This window comes from Podarcis cretensis (assembly GCF_951804945.1).
Source record: "Podarcis cretensis genome assembly, chromosome: 1".
In the NCBI taxonomy this organism is placed as follows: domain Eukaryota; kingdom Metazoa; phylum Chordata; class Lepidosauria; order Squamata; family Lacertidae; genus Podarcis; species Podarcis cretensis.
In genome coordinates this window covers 73,997,695-74,012,761 of record NC_137170.1, presented here as the reverse complement: position 1 = coordinate 74,012,761, position 15,067 = coordinate 73,997,695, and the positions used below count along the sequence as shown (strand labels likewise).

The following is a 15,067-nucleotide window of genomic DNA, read 5'->3' as shown; positions in this document are numbered from 1 at the left end:
ACCTCTGCTGCAACGGCTCTTATCTCTGACTAAACATAGGGATATAATAAGGTTTGCTTGCTGACTTTTTATGGGGAATACAGTACTTTTTAGCAGTATATGGAACAACCATTTTAATTTCATTTGTGGCAGAGCGTGGAAAGCAATGCTGCGTCAGCTCTAAAGTCTCCTAGCATGAATGCAGCTCAAAAGCCTTGCTTTACCATTCTGACTGTAGCAGCCTTTTTCCTGCTTGGGCCTTTTGCAACAGTAGAGTATAATATTGTGTTCTGTATGTCCTAAACTTTGTGGCTGTTTTCTTCCCAAGGGGCATGCATTAATGACCGCATTAATGATCATATATTTATGATAACCATAAATATATTGTCATGAACTAATAAAAACGTTTTCTTTCTTTCTTTCTTTCTTTCTTTCTTTCTTTCTTTCTTTCTGTAGATTGTCTAGAAAGGATAAAGCATTTTTGTGGGAGAAGAGACATTATTGCCATACAGAGCCAAGCAGCCTTCCAAAGATATTGGCAAGTGCACCAAACTGGGATATGACAAATCTGTCTGAAATATATTTGCTGCTTCAGCAGTGGCCTCCCTTACCTCCTCTGACTGCCTTAGAATTGCTGGACTCCAAGTAAGTAACAAGTTCTGAACTATGTTGTGCTATTCTCTTTTTCAATTAAGAAGTGCAAGTCACATTCATAATTCATTAACTTACTGTTTGCTGCTGTTTGCAGCCACACAATTGTGTCCTTGGAGATTGCAGATGATTAAATGTGCATCTTGCAAGGCTTAGGGTTATAAATTGATTTTTTTAGTAGGCCTGTAGCCTGATTACAGTGGTGCTGTGCCAGTACGTAAGTGGGATGGAATGTGGTAGTCACCTCACCAGAACATTACAGTGTTGATGTTGACATTGGAAGAATGTTATATAGTTTTGCAGGCGGATTCACAATTAGGAATATCCCTTATTGGTACAATCAAGTGTCTTTCCTGTTGTGTTATACTGTATGTACTGATTTAGAGAGTCACAGAATGACAGTGCATTCTGAGAAACATTTCAACAGTCCCCATAAGGAGGCAAGGCTGCAAATTCTCAAGACAATTTTCTTTGTTCCCCTGCAGATTATAGCACATTTTATATATACTGAGAACTGGTTTAGATTCTTCATTAATAAAAATAATTATTTATTCCAAAAACCACCAGGGAAGTATGCTCTTGTCAAAGTTAAACGAAACGCTGTTTGTTACAGATGTTATGCTTTGTAGCTTTGCAGATCAGGAAGTAAGAACAAGAGCTGTGCAGTGGATTGAGGCAATTAGTGATGATGAACTTGCTGACTTTCTTCCCCAGTTTGTGCAGGTGAGATGAATGACACATTTAAATATCTTGAAAGCGAGGGGGCAGGGAACTTGGCATTTACTAATTGCACACAAAAAATATGGATCATTTTGACGTTTTGAAAGTGTAGCATTTAGATACAGTGTTATTTAATAAATTCAAACTATGGTTTGTAATTTACCTGGTATGATTGGCATTTGCTTTTAAAAGACAAACTGGACCTCCCTCCTTTTTTCCTAACCATTTCCATGCATTCCTGGTTGCTTTTGCTACCCCTTTAATATAGACACCCACCTTCCTTCTTGGCAAGGGCCAGAGAGAAGGGAATACTGAAGGATTAATTTGCTTAGGCCCATCATATAATTAAAAGTGGTTAATTGTTGCTGATCACAGGTTTTATTGCGTATTCTAGTTGTTGATTGCCCATTTGCTTATAAGCCAGTATAAATTTTGATTTATACTTAAAATTTGTGTTTTGTAAGTAGTACTATTTTTCATTGTTATGGGTGGTGTCAAACAAAAAGGCAGATATTCTAAATAAGTACATATTTTCTGAATGAATAGTAATTTAATCTGTGCTGAATAGCTTAACATACCCAGGAATATAGTTATGGGAAAAGTTTCCCCCTTAAAATATCTGTAAAACTACATGTGTCTGGTTGTAGTAAGCCACCTACAGTTGTGTTCATTGAGTATTACAACTATATTTTATAATAGTTCACTGTAGCCCCTCAAATAGACAGCTGTTTTAATAACTATGTTGGTTAAAACTTGATCTCTCTTATATATTTAGGCACTAAAATTTGAAACCTATCTGGACAACGCTCTAGTCAGATTCCTTTTGGCCCGAGCATTAGGAAATATTCGAATAGCACACTATTTATATTGGTAAGAAGATCTACATTCTTTTTGTTATCAGATTTTTCTTCTAAGATTTTATATTCCCAGACTTTAGTTAGTCTGAGAATATAAAGTATATTATTATTATTATAGATCACAGTTCCTTATAGCATAGAAAAATATCTGCTGCCACAACTGGAAATATTTTTAATTACATGTTCTGAAAAACCAGGAGTGTACTTACTTTATGATGTCCTGGGCTGCTTCTTTCTTTTCCAGCAGGCTAATTTACCGTATTTTTCGCTCTATAGGACGCACTTTTCCCCCTCCAAAAATTAAGGGAAAATGTGTGTGCGTCTTATGGAGCGAATGCAGGCTCCATGGCTTCAGCGATAGCAACGCGAAGCCTCCGAAGTGCAGTGGGAGCGCTCCCGCCACGCTCTGGAGGCTTTGCGTTGCTTTTGCTGAAGCCTGGAGAGCGAGAGGGGTCGGTGCGCACTGACCCCTCTTGCTCTCCAGGCTTCAGGGATAGCTGCCTGAAGCCTCCAGAGCACAGCGGGAGTGCCTGCTTCGCTCCGGAGGCTTCGCGTTGGTTTCGCTGAAGCCAGGAGAGCAAGAGGGATTGGTGCACACGAATCCCTCTTGCTCTCCTGGCTTTGCTTCACTGGAGAAGCGCTGCGCAGCTTTCCCTCTCTGCACAGTGCTCCTTCAGTGAAGCGGGAGGAGAAATGGAAGGGGCTCCGTTTCTCCTGCCGCTTCGCTGAAGGGGCGCTGCGCAGAGAGGTAGAGATTTTTTTTTCTTGTTCTCCCCCTCTAAAACAAGGGGCGTCCTATGGTCGGGGGCGTCCTATAGAGCGAAAAATACGGTACATTGTAAAGTGCCATATTTTACATCAGCCTTTCTCATACTAGTGCAGTTAGTTCATCATTCTGTATCCTAAGCAAGATGATGCTTCACAATGAAAACCCACGTACAAAGGGTAAGAAAACGATAACACCAATTTAACGTCAAATGTAATGTTCCACTGCAAATGTAGTGGAAGTAGCATGGCCCTGAACCCAGAGATGAAAAGTAGTTTATCTATAACAACACTTTCTCTAAAGTTCCTTGATAGGAGTCTTCTGTGGAAGCTGAGAACCCTTTTCTGCAGTATTAGAGAGAGCATCTTAACTCTTAATTCACATTTCCTTGCCCAATCCATGGCATGTTTACTCTTTTGTAATTCACACTGCCCACACTGGGGCTTACTTCCTTGTGTTTAGGATTGTAGCCTCTCTCCCTTCCCACCTTTTCTTGTATTGCTTGTGTTGTATGTGTCAACTAATACTGTGTTCTGTGGCACTTTATAATCTAGTTACTGCAGCAGGAAATTTAGTAGCCTATGGAAGGTGTGCGCGTGTGCAGTTTGTGAAGAAAACTAATCTAATATTATGTAATATTTCAGGTTACTGAAGGATGCCTTGCATGATATCAAACATGGTATAAGGTATGAGCATATCCTTGGTGCCTTCCTTTCAGTCTGTGGCAAAGGATTGAGAGAAGAGCTGGAAAAGCAGACAAAATTGGTACAGATTCTGGGAACCGTGGCAGAAAAAGTAAAACAAGCAAGTGGATCTTCCAGACAGGTTTGTTACGTTAGGAATATATATTTGTATGTGTATTGCTGATTAAAATCACTTCTCATTCCAGGTAAATTTTAACCTTGTACTGTTCATTAACAGATTGTCTTACAAAGCGGAATGGAGCGTGTTCAGTCCATTTTCTTAAGAAACAAATGCCGTTTGCCTCTCAGTCCCAGCCTTGTAGCTAAAGAACTGAATGTCAAGGTATGGTGTGTCTCTATATTTCTAATCCAGTATAATATGTATTTATTCACATCTAGTAATACATGCAAGAATAAGCAGCAGGAAAGAGCCAAACTGTTTGGCGGGCATAGGGCAAATGACTTGAAACTGTAAATGATTAAAACCATTGTTGGATGAGACGAAAGGTCAATCAGTCCAGTTTCTAATATTAGCCAGACAAGTCTCTCTGGGAAGTTCACAGGATGGCATGAAGTCAAGCACTCCTCCCTTTATCTCCCTAGGATATGGCACGTGGAATCATGTTGCCTCTGTATATGGAAGTTCCAGTAATAACCAGAAGACAGAATCTAAAATTCTCCGTATGGGAATTTTTGACACAGATTTTGAAAGTGCTAAAGAAAATAAGACCACCATAATTAGAAATACGCATACAGTTTTTGCATAATCTCATCTTGACTTCAGTGCTTTGTGAAATTTGAAAGCAAATACAGTCATACCTTGGAAGTTGAACCAAATCCGTTCTGGAAGCCTGTTTGACTTCCAAAACATTCGGGAACCAAGGCGCAGCTTCCAAGTCAGGAAGCTCCTGCAGCCAACCAAAAGCCGCGATGGATGTTCCGGTTCCAAAGAACGTTCACAAACCGGAACAATTAACTTCCAGGTTTGCGGCGTTGGGGAACCAAAACGTTTGTCTCGCAAGGCGTTTAACTTCCAAGGTACGACTGTACCGAGGTACTACTGTACTAAACTGTCAAATAAATTTGAGTAGGTGCACAGCTGTAGGAAGAAACAGGAAGTTGTTGAAGCCATATTCCTTTGCGAGTCCCTCCCCCCCCATGCATTCATGAGCACGGGATAAATCTTTTTTAAAGATACATTGCTAATAAGATACAAAATAAGTAACAATAAAAGGAGGGAGAATTAACAATATAGACAAATATGTATAGTAAATGCAAGCAGATTTTTTATTTAAAAAAGCTTTATAATACTGTTGGAACATACTTTGCTATTTTTATAATGAGGCACTAGGGTTAGATGATACAATTCAAATCTCTGGAAATCTGTCATCCTCACTTCATCAATATGGACATGAGAAATAACAAAAAGATGCTGCTTTTAAGTTGGGCTTCTGTATCCTTTGTGGTTCCCTTATTTGCTAGTTTAGCAAAATTAATTATAATATTTTCTTGTAAGGATAGTTGGAGCTCTTTGGTTGCCTTTGTATTGCTAGTTAGTCTACCGTTGCAGTAATTAATGTAAATTGTATTTTGCAGGCATGTTCCTACTTCAGTTCTAATGCAGTACCTCTTAAACTTGCTCTGGTGAATGCAGATCCCTTGGGAGAAGAAATTAATGTCATGTTTAAGGTACATTTTTTCAGCATGTGTTTGACAGACATATTTTTGTGGTAACATAAATTTGATAAATCTTTTAAAACTAGTTAGCTTTATGATACATACCTATGGCATGTATGGCTATTGCAGTAAAGTAATTGGGTGGGGGGGGGCACCAATACAGCTACTTGCCAAGGGACCCTAGGTATGCCTCTGAAGGAGCTATAGATGGCAACGAAGCCCTGATCTCAGAATGCTGTTCTCTGAGTTTCTGAGGTTTTTCCAGGCCTTGCCCATTCATCTTCAAATAAGAAGAACTGAATTTTCTAGCCATTTCTGGTCTTGTGCAGAAACGTAGTTGACTGTGCACACCCCAGCTTATGACACATGTCCTGTTGAAAGTCATTCTCTCTATTTGCATCCTTACGTTTGTTCTAGGTTGGAGAGGATCTGCGTCAAGACATGTTAGCCTTGCAAATGATAAAAATTATGGACAAGATCTGGTTACAGGAAGGACTGGACCTGCGGATGGTTATCTTCAAGTGCCTTTCAACTGGCAAAGATAGAGGTGCAAACCGTTTGTAGTTCCCAGAGAATAATGCCTTCCATGCCATCTAGATTTTGGTCTGCTTTTCATGTCTGTTCCCAGTGGGAACACAGCTTTAGCATGATTGCTCTAAAGCCTCTGCCTCAAAAGTATGTCTGCATTTGCAGAGCAAGCTAGAGAAGCACCTTGCAAGTGCAGTTAGTAGCATCTTTGGGGGATGACATAGACAGAGCTATCTGATATAAAGCACCCTCCTGCAGTTTCAGCTGTGTCTGAAATCAGTTGGATAAAGTGTTAACATGGATGTAAAGGAAATTCTATCCCATATGAAGAAATCTCAAATATATGATTGGAGAGGAGAGCTAAAAATTGTAAGGATTCTGCTGCTAGCAACTTCTAAGTCTAAAACTGTTAATGTCTTTTTGGTTATCTAAAAAGTATTGATTTGATTTAAAGATCAATTTGAATGAGCACGGGTACAAATATTTCATGTCATGCAACATTCTTTGTCAGCAAGCACTTTGGATTCACAGAAGTATTTCTTTAAAATGTTTGAAGTTAAGACTTAATTTAATCCATTATAGAAATAGAGTAAAAATCCTGTATGCCTGACAGTAAATATTTTTTTGCTTATTGGATTTAAGGTTTGGTGGAGCTTGTTCCAGCTTCAGATACACTTAGGAAAATTCAAGTAGAGTATGGAGTGACAGGGTCCTTTAAAGATAAGCCCCTTGCAGAATGGCTAAGAAAATACAACCCTACAGAAGAAGAATATGAAAAGGTAACTTTAATATGAAACTGATGCCGGGGAAACGCACATGGAGCCAGGCCACCTCTCCTCCTCCCTGCCCCCTGACTTTTCCTTTGCACACCAAGGATTACTGTCTGAGTCCTGCTTCCCTCTTTCCTTAAAAGAGCCCTACTGTGTCAGTTTATCTAGTTCAGCAACCTGCTTCTTGCAGTGGATAGTCAGATGGCTTTATGTTTTTCATAAACTTTACATTGTTTTAAAGTATATTTTATGTAACCCATTCTGAAGACCATTCAGTGAGCGGGAGGCTATAAGTAAATATGGCTTCAGAACATGAACTGATTATGATATGTAAACTGCCCTGTGATGTTTGGATGAAGGTACACACACACACACACACACACACACACACGTTATGAGATGTAGAGTAATCGTTGCTATTGAGAAAAGGGCATAGCTCAGTGGGAGGGCACATATATTGCATATATAAAGTCCAGCTTCACCCTCTGAAATCAGAAGCAGAGATAATGACGTCGATGTTTAGATCCTAGAAAATAGCTTCTGTCTGAACTAGGTGGACAAGGATGTTACTTAAAGCAAGCTTTATTTTCTTGGGGGGGAAATGGTTAGTAGGCTTAGCTTAATTTTTAAAAATAAGATGCTAAATATTTATTCTAGCATTTGTTTATTTTAAAAAGGAAACTATTCTATTGTGCCTTGGGGTGGTCACTTCAGTGCTGCTAATGCAGCAGTTTGACTTCACCCCCAGAGGCACATTCCATTGTCTCTCGAGACAGATGGATACCAACCAACCAACTAACCAGCCAGATTCTGTTGTGATGTTTAGAAACTCCTGTTGAAGTACATAACAGGTTTTTTAAAGCAAATATTACATATTAGAAAGAAAAGGAAGATCTACAGTAACTTTATTACTATATTACTTTGATACTTTTTATTCTAATTTTAGTGCAGTTTTTTCGTTACACTTCCTAATTGCGCATGTTTCCTATTAATTTGTAGAAGCCATTTTACTGTGTGCCTTAATACGTTTTTAACTCTTCAGGTTTTCTCTCCCCTAACTCTTCTTAACACCGCTAAAACCTACTTGCAACACCTGGCACAAGATGGTGCTTACTCTTTTCCAGTTGATCATATTACCCTATTAACTTCTCCAAAATTAAGCAAAACTTAATACAATCCTTAAAAGTCCCTAATTATGTTCTATTTGAGTGATTGGCAGTTCTGCTACCACACTTGACTTATGTATGATAAACCACAGTAGTATTCTCCAAGTAGTAAATTAGTAGTAAATTAGATTGAATCTAACTTAACATTTATTTTTCCTTATACTAGGCTTCTGAAAACTTCATATATTCTTGTGCTGGGTGTTGCGTGGCCACCTATGTCCTAGGTATCTGTGACCGTCACAATGACAACATCATGCTTCGAAGTACAGGACATACATTCCATATTGATTTTGGAAAGTTTTTGGGCCATGCACAGATGTTTGGGAGCTTTAAGAGGTATGATTTCAAAGTAAAAATTGAGGCTTCACTATACAGGTAACTTTACAGCTATAGTAATGAATGGACTTGAAAAGATCAATAGCTTTCTGTGGCAGTATGCTCTGTTAGCTGTAACTTTTCTTCCAAAATAATGTTAAATATGACAGTGTATGATTGCCATACAGACTCTGCATCTGATAAATAGAGCTACATTGATCTTATTTCGACCTATGAAAATATACAAAGAAGGGAAGGGGGCTGTGGGCCACTGATACACTCTGAACCATTTGCTTACAGCAGTTGCTTCCTTCTCCATTTTGCACAATTTGCAGAGTTCCTGTGAAATTCCCTCACGTTAGAAGTTTAGAAAATGAAATTTCAGTACTTAAAAAAATCTGTATTTAATTTATCTCTTCTTTCTAAAGGGATCGGGCTCCTTTTGTGCTGACATCAGATATGGCCTATGTTATCAACGGTGGTGAAAAACCTACCATCCGTTTCCAGTTGTTCGTAGATCTCTGCTGCCAGGCTTATAACTTGATAAGGAAACGAGCCAACCTTTTTCTTAACCTCCTATCACTGGTAATAGTTTTTGTATTGTAGGAGGTTTCACCAAATAAGGCAAGAGGCTTCCTCTCCTCCTGCAACCTCTGTTCCAGACTGTCCCTCAATCTTCAGAGCATATTTTGGAAAGGGGGGTGCAGGATGCTGAAGCAGAGAGGAGAGGATGGGGAAGTTCTGTTTCTGGGAGGGGAAGTCAGTTGTGCAAGTGGGCTTGTAACCCTTGGGTGTTTTCAAGTGAATAGTTCTTGTGCTTAAAGACAACTACGTAGTGTTAAGTGCAGGAAACTGCAGATTAAATTTATGTCATAATGACTGCAGTAATAAAATCTGGAAATGCTATTTTAAAATATAGTACTGGTTTGGTTTGGTTTGGTTTGGTTTGGTTTGGTTTGGTTTGGTTTGGTTTGGTTTGGTTTGGTTTGGTTTGGTTTGGTTTGGTTTGGCTGTACCAGTGAATATTTGATCTTCTCCATTTTTAAAACATATCTGTTCACTCTATAGATGCTCTCTTCTGGATTACCAGAACTTACTGGAGTTCAAGACTTGAAATATGTCCAGGATGCTCTTCAACCCCAAACTACAGATGCTGAAGCTACAATTTTCTTTACAAGGTACCCCTTTCCTTTTTTTTTTTTTTTACAAAAACCTTATTTATGCATGTTCATCAGTTTTAATAAAGTAGGTGTGATCAATTCTGTGATCTATGAAAATAGTTTTCCTTTTTACTCCAATTAAGCAAATGTACTGTACATCTCAAAGGAAATGAACATGATCTGATTTCTCCCCACTTTTTTGTTTTTTAGGTTGATTGAATCAAGTTTGGGAAGTGTTGCCACAAAGTTCAATTTTTTCATTCACAACCTTGCTCAGCTGCGTTTTTCAGGCCTGCCTTCCAATGATGAGCCCATCCTCTCTTTTTCTCCCAAAACATACTCGCTTAAACAAGATGGTCGTATCAAAGAAGTGTCTGTCTTTACATACCATAAGCGATACAACCCAGATAAATATTATGTAAGTATGTGGATCCATACTGTGTCTTAAGATTTCTAGGTTTTGCCATTTTGCATTTTATTATTGGTGCAACGTGCAAAGTCCTGAAGCTGTTGCTTCTCCACAAATATTGCCTATGTATTATCTTGGAACTTGACATCAGGTTCATCAAGACATTTAACTGTGGGGTGAAAGAAGTAGTTTGTTACTTTATTAAGAAGGGTTCCAGCCAGAGAGGCAGTTGGCCATGGAGAAGCTCCCTTCATTCCATAATGGGATAGACTCTGAAATCCTGAATGTGTGTGTGTTCTTTTGCCTTGCATGCTTCTGCAGATCGGGAAGCCATGGCCAGTTCCTGTCTGCCATCATTCAGTGTTTATATAACAGCTTAGCAATACTATTTCAACAGCTCAGGATCCCAGGTTATGATCAGTCTGAATTGCATTGTCCACAAATCTAAGTGCCAAGCTTTAATTCCACAGTCTAACATTACAAGGGAAGCATATTTCCAGGATAGTGACATACAGTAGAAAATGAATTCTGTAAATGTTGAGTGGGCCTGCTCTGCTTTTTTGGCTTCCTGTTCATATACATAGTGTGCGCACACACCCTGTCACAGCAAACATAAAACCAATGTAACCTTGAAAATAGCTTGCAGCCTGTCACTGCTGCTTTTCTCATTAATGAAACTCCGCTTTCCTGCCCTCCTATGTAAGAGCTTTGAGGACCTATAATTCTGAGGAAGAAACCTGTATACACACTTGCAACACCTGGTACTGAAATTATTATTGTTCTTTTTGTGTGTTTACATGCTTGACACAATGACACTCTGTCTTTGCTTTCTTTTGTTGGATGATGGGAAATAGATATAATAAAGAATTTATGTGTGTGTGTTTTTAAAAGTTATTAAAGTGTGTTCCTTTCTGATTTGGCAGATCTATGTTGTCAGGGTTTTAAGAGAGGGGCAAAATGAACCCACGTTCATTTTTCGGACATTTGATGAATTCCAGGAATTCCACAACAAGCTTGGCATCCTATTTCCTCTTTGGAAGTTACCAGGGTAGGTTCCTAAAAACTCAATTAAATATAAACAAAGTAATTTGAAATCCACTGAGCTTTCATGTTTTGCAACAATTAAATTTTCTCAGTAACATTAAAAAGTGGACATAGCAATAGTTCAACGTGTAATATCTATGCTATGCTATGCCATGCTATGCCCATCAGCCATAGCCTTTCCTGTGAACTGAGGCTCACTTCCTGGGATTATACACAAGTGAAGTGTGAAAGTTAACCTTTTATGAAATACATTTCCCCATGTATGCAGTACTCTTAAATTCCAGGAGCTAGGCTGTGAGTATACAACACTTTGTTGTAACTGGCTCTGAAGGAAAGTATCAAAGAAGGATACAGAACAGTCACTGTAGTTCCATAGCCCTAAAGCCTTCATTTATTTCAATATCTCCTTAAGTGCTGTTGAGCTTTTTACTTTTTGTAAAAGTAGTAGTAGCTTCTCCCTGAAACAAACTGTATTTCACGACTCATTTTTTAATTGAGAAAAGAATATCATTTTAAATTAGTCTAAAATTCTGCCTGGGTCACAGATTGGTATACAGTTTTCTGCCATTCTTAAGGATATGGTGTGTCAGAATGACTCAAAGGATGTTATAGTAACAAACTAAGGGTAACATGCAGTTCTGGTCATTCACCATTTATTTCAGCAGGTCTGCTCTGAATATGACACAGATGTCACAGAACTTTGCCTAGTAATAGCTATTAATTGTTGCTCAGTTCTCTTGAGTAATGCAGACACATGAGAATTTATTTTCTGTATTTGTCATTTCATTTCTGAAAGGGACTATAACAGTTGATGATGCTTGAGTATTTGCTTTCAGTGATTTTAGAAAAGGGAGAGGGGACAGAAGGGTGGAAAATATTTCCTTGGAGCATGTGTGTTGCCATGTTACCTTATACTTGGAGTACTCTTGATATAGTAACAAATACTGGACAGCTGACAACAGTATAATTTGCAGTGTTCCTTCTGTTCTATTGTAAGATTGCCCAAGCTTTTGGACCAACTCATAGATTATACTAGTATCTTGTCTTACAGTCTTGAAGTATTTGATTGTTTACTTCAGCAAAAGTTAAATACTGATTGTCGCTACTTACTCTTGTTATTAATGTTGTGTTCATTGTATCTATATTGCAGCTTTCCTAGTAAGATGGTTTTAGGAAGAACACACATAAAGGATGTAGCAGCCAAAAGGAAGGTGGAACTGAACAGCTACATACAAAGTTTAATGAATGCATCTGCAGATGTTTCGGAGGTAGTTCTACAAAGTAATATAAACATCATTGTTTTAATTCCTTTATGTTGGGTACAGTCACCTCATAATAACATTTTGTCTTTCCACATCTAGTGTGATCTTGTTTATACATTCTTCCATCCCATACTTCGTGATGAAAAAGCTGAAGGAATAGATGGAATAGCCAAGTGTACAGGTAAGAATATCACTTTTAAATCGTGTCCTGAAAAGTGAAAATATTTATTGTAGTTACATTCTATCAAGCACAAAAAGTGAAATCATAAAGGCAGGAGGACAACTGTATTGAACTAGTTATTGAACATTTCAGTCATCCCCCCCCCCCCGTTTTTCCTAGCATCAAACCAATAATTCAGAATAACTTGAGTGGGAATAAAAATATTTACCTGTTTAAAGTGTCCTTGAAAGAGAATGTATCTCAAAACATTTACATTTGAGGGTTTCTTTTTCTATTTTAAAATACAAGTTCAATGATTTTGTGTGCTGGTTTTCTTCTCCCCTCCCCTTTTTTTTTGCTTCATTTCTTATTTTATATTGAATAGAAGAACCAGCAAATAGAATATATTTCAACAAATGTCACATTTCTCATTTTGCCAAAGAAGTCCACCCATGAATAAATGTCTCCCTTCTACACTCATCTGTAATTTAAGCTCTGTGGGAAATTGTCAAACCACAAACATATTGGTATAAAGTAGTGAAAGTTTTTAATGGAGAGGAGGTGAATTTGTTATCTAATAAAGTGTGTGTGATTTGTCCAGTGGGCTTTGTGCAGTTCACTCTATTTTGTCACTGTCTCCTCAATAACAGTTTGTTGGATTCATCTCTGATAGTGTAGCCTTATTAGACTTTACCGATTGGTGGGTTCTGCATTGCTCCCAGGAGGGAGGGAGGAAGTCAGATGACACCGAGGGTTGGTTCAGAGAAAGAGTTCTTTATTTCTGCTCTCCAGAACAGCAGAAAGGCACTCGCGTGAGTGAACAGCAAGTCCAAAGAAATGAGAAATTTCATGCAGTATATATATCCTCCAGGCACCCTCTCCCCCTTCCCCAGGAATCCAACCACGTCAGCCTATACACGCAGGTTGACTTCACATGTGTTCCTGCTCCGGTATTCTTAACAATAAAAGGGTTTTCCTTCCTGTACTTCTGACCATAAAAGGGTATTCCTGTTCCTACTCTTATCTTGGAGCAAGAGGTCACCAACTCCAAGAACACACTCTGGCGCTGTTCCCAGACTAGGTCTGTGCGTCAGTGTGGTCAGGACGTAAGATAAGACCTAGACGTGTCATCCCTGTTCTACTGGAACAGCCAAGGTCATCCTTGCCATCATGAACTGATAAAGGAGAGGGCTCTGAGCACTTGTTTATACAACCGGGTTTTTGTTTATACATTGACTCAGAGCTCGTTAATGGATTTTAGCTAAGGAAAAATAGGGATTTTGGTACCTGTTTTAAACTGCCTGCACAGTCAGTTTTTGATTTGGGAAACACATTCCTTCAATAGTAATGTGATATTACATGTTGTCATTTCAAGTAGTCAGAACTCCATAAACTGGCCTTTTCAGGATGACCAGTACTGATCACAGAGAGTGCTTTTCTCTCACATCCCAGTTACCCATGGTGCCACTCTCTGATAGCAGGGAATGATTTTCCCTCTGTGGGAAAAGGGAATGACAAGTGCACAGGTTAGATAACGTTCTGACTATGGAATGTAGAGGGAAATATCATTCTGCCTTTTCTTTTTTTAAGATGTGAGCCCTTCAAGTCCTACCTCGGGCAAAGTAGGAGGAGAAGTTAAACTATCTATCTCCTATAGAAACAGCACTCTGTTTATCATGGTGATGCACATTAAGGATCTGGTATGTACAAAACTGGAAAATGCATATGATAGTTCATAGTAGATTTTGGTGACAAGTAGTTTGCTCTTACCAACAGTTATTTCTAAGGGTATGATCCCTATGATAAAAATCCCTGTGTTATTTAAACAGCAACGCCAGTGTCTTACTTTATTTCAGTATGGTTGATGGTGGTTTCTTACACCAGAGATGTGCTCTCATTCTCAGGTGACTGATGATGGCACAGACCCAAATCCATATGTGAAAACATACCTGCTTCCGGACATACATAAAACCTCTAAACGGAAAACCAAGATATCACGGAAAACAAGAAATCCAACATTCAATGAAATGGTAAGCTGAAATAAGCTATGTATAATATTCTGTGGCTTTTCAAAGTAAATCCATGTTACATAGCTATCTGTGGCGTAGCGTGGGGGGTGCAGGGGGGGCCGGCTGCACCGGGCACAACATCTGGGGGTTAGGGAAATCCACGGGTTAGGGGGCGCAAATCCACGGGTTAGGGGGCGCAAATCCATGGGTTAGGGGGCGCAAATTACTTGCCTTGCCCCGGGTGCTGATAACCCACGCTACGCCACTGATAGCTATAACTGATGGAACACATCAGTGGGCCCCCATTGAATTGCCCCAATGGGAGTAAGAAACATACTCTAAATCACATCTATCCTGCAGCTGCCATAACACATGCTGTATGAAACAGCTTGGGGCCAGAATATATATATGTCTGGCTGTACAATTTTCCAATTGCTTTTACATCCCAATATGCCTTAAGCTGTTAAGAGAAGTCTACCACCTTTTCAGGGTGCCCAGTGTGGATCACAGAGAATGCTTTTCTCTCACATCCCAGTTAACCATGGTGCCACTCTCCAATAACAGGGAATGATTTCAAAAATTGGGAGGTTAGCTTTATCCTTGAAAGCACTGTATCCCTGTTTATGAATTCGGAGTGGGAGAGGAGAGCCTCTTCTAAAATATTTTCTTCAAGCAAGAATCCAGTGCCAGGATTTCCCCTGAAAATCTGCCTCTTTTAAAAAAATTATTCTCAGTCTTCTGAATGTTACAGTTAAAACAATGGAATATGAAATTGGGGGTGAAGGTAGGGAAGGAACTTTGCAAGTCCGTTTTTGAAGCTTATTTATACAAGCCTATTTTCTTTTTTTTTTTTTATAATAATTTTTATTAATTTTCCACACAGATAATAAACAGCAATATAACACAATATA

General features: G+C 38.9%; 1 protein-coding gene across 2 annotated transcripts in view; it reads left to right on the top strand.

The window, feature by feature from the left end:
* PIK3C2A (phosphatidylinositol-4-phosphate 3-kinase catalytic subunit type 2 alpha) overlaps positions 1 to 15,067 on the top strand; it is a 49,843-nt gene that overhangs the window by 28,870 nt on the left and 5,906 nt on the right. For both annotated transcript variants that reach the window (XM_079965670.1, XM_079965669.1), the window contains exons 16-32: positions 436 to 624; positions 1,260 to 1,353; positions 2,126 to 2,220; positions 3,618 to 3,798; positions 3,895 to 3,999; positions 5,253 to 5,345; positions 5,751 to 5,880; positions 6,504 to 6,640; positions 7,964 to 8,133; positions 8,541 to 8,697; positions 9,181 to 9,290; positions 9,483 to 9,690; positions 10,605 to 10,729; positions 11,876 to 11,993; positions 12,087 to 12,168; positions 13,738 to 13,847; positions 14,052 to 14,177. In XM_079965670.1, coding sequence (XP_079821796.1) covers positions 436 to 624; positions 1,260 to 1,353; positions 2,126 to 2,220; positions 3,618 to 3,798; positions 3,895 to 3,999; positions 5,253 to 5,345; positions 5,751 to 5,880; positions 6,504 to 6,640; positions 7,964 to 8,133; positions 8,541 to 8,697; positions 9,181 to 9,290; positions 9,483 to 9,690; positions 10,605 to 10,729; positions 11,876 to 11,993; positions 12,087 to 12,168; positions 13,738 to 13,847; positions 14,052 to 14,177 — 2,230 coding nt within the window. The remainder of the gene's footprint in view (positions 1 to 435; positions 625 to 1,259; positions 1,354 to 2,125; positions 2,221 to 3,617; positions 3,799 to 3,894; positions 4,000 to 5,252; positions 5,346 to 5,750; positions 5,881 to 6,503; positions 6,641 to 7,963; positions 8,134 to 8,540; positions 8,698 to 9,180; positions 9,291 to 9,482; positions 9,691 to 10,604; positions 10,730 to 11,875; positions 11,994 to 12,086; positions 12,169 to 13,737; positions 13,848 to 14,051; positions 14,178 to 15,067) is intronic.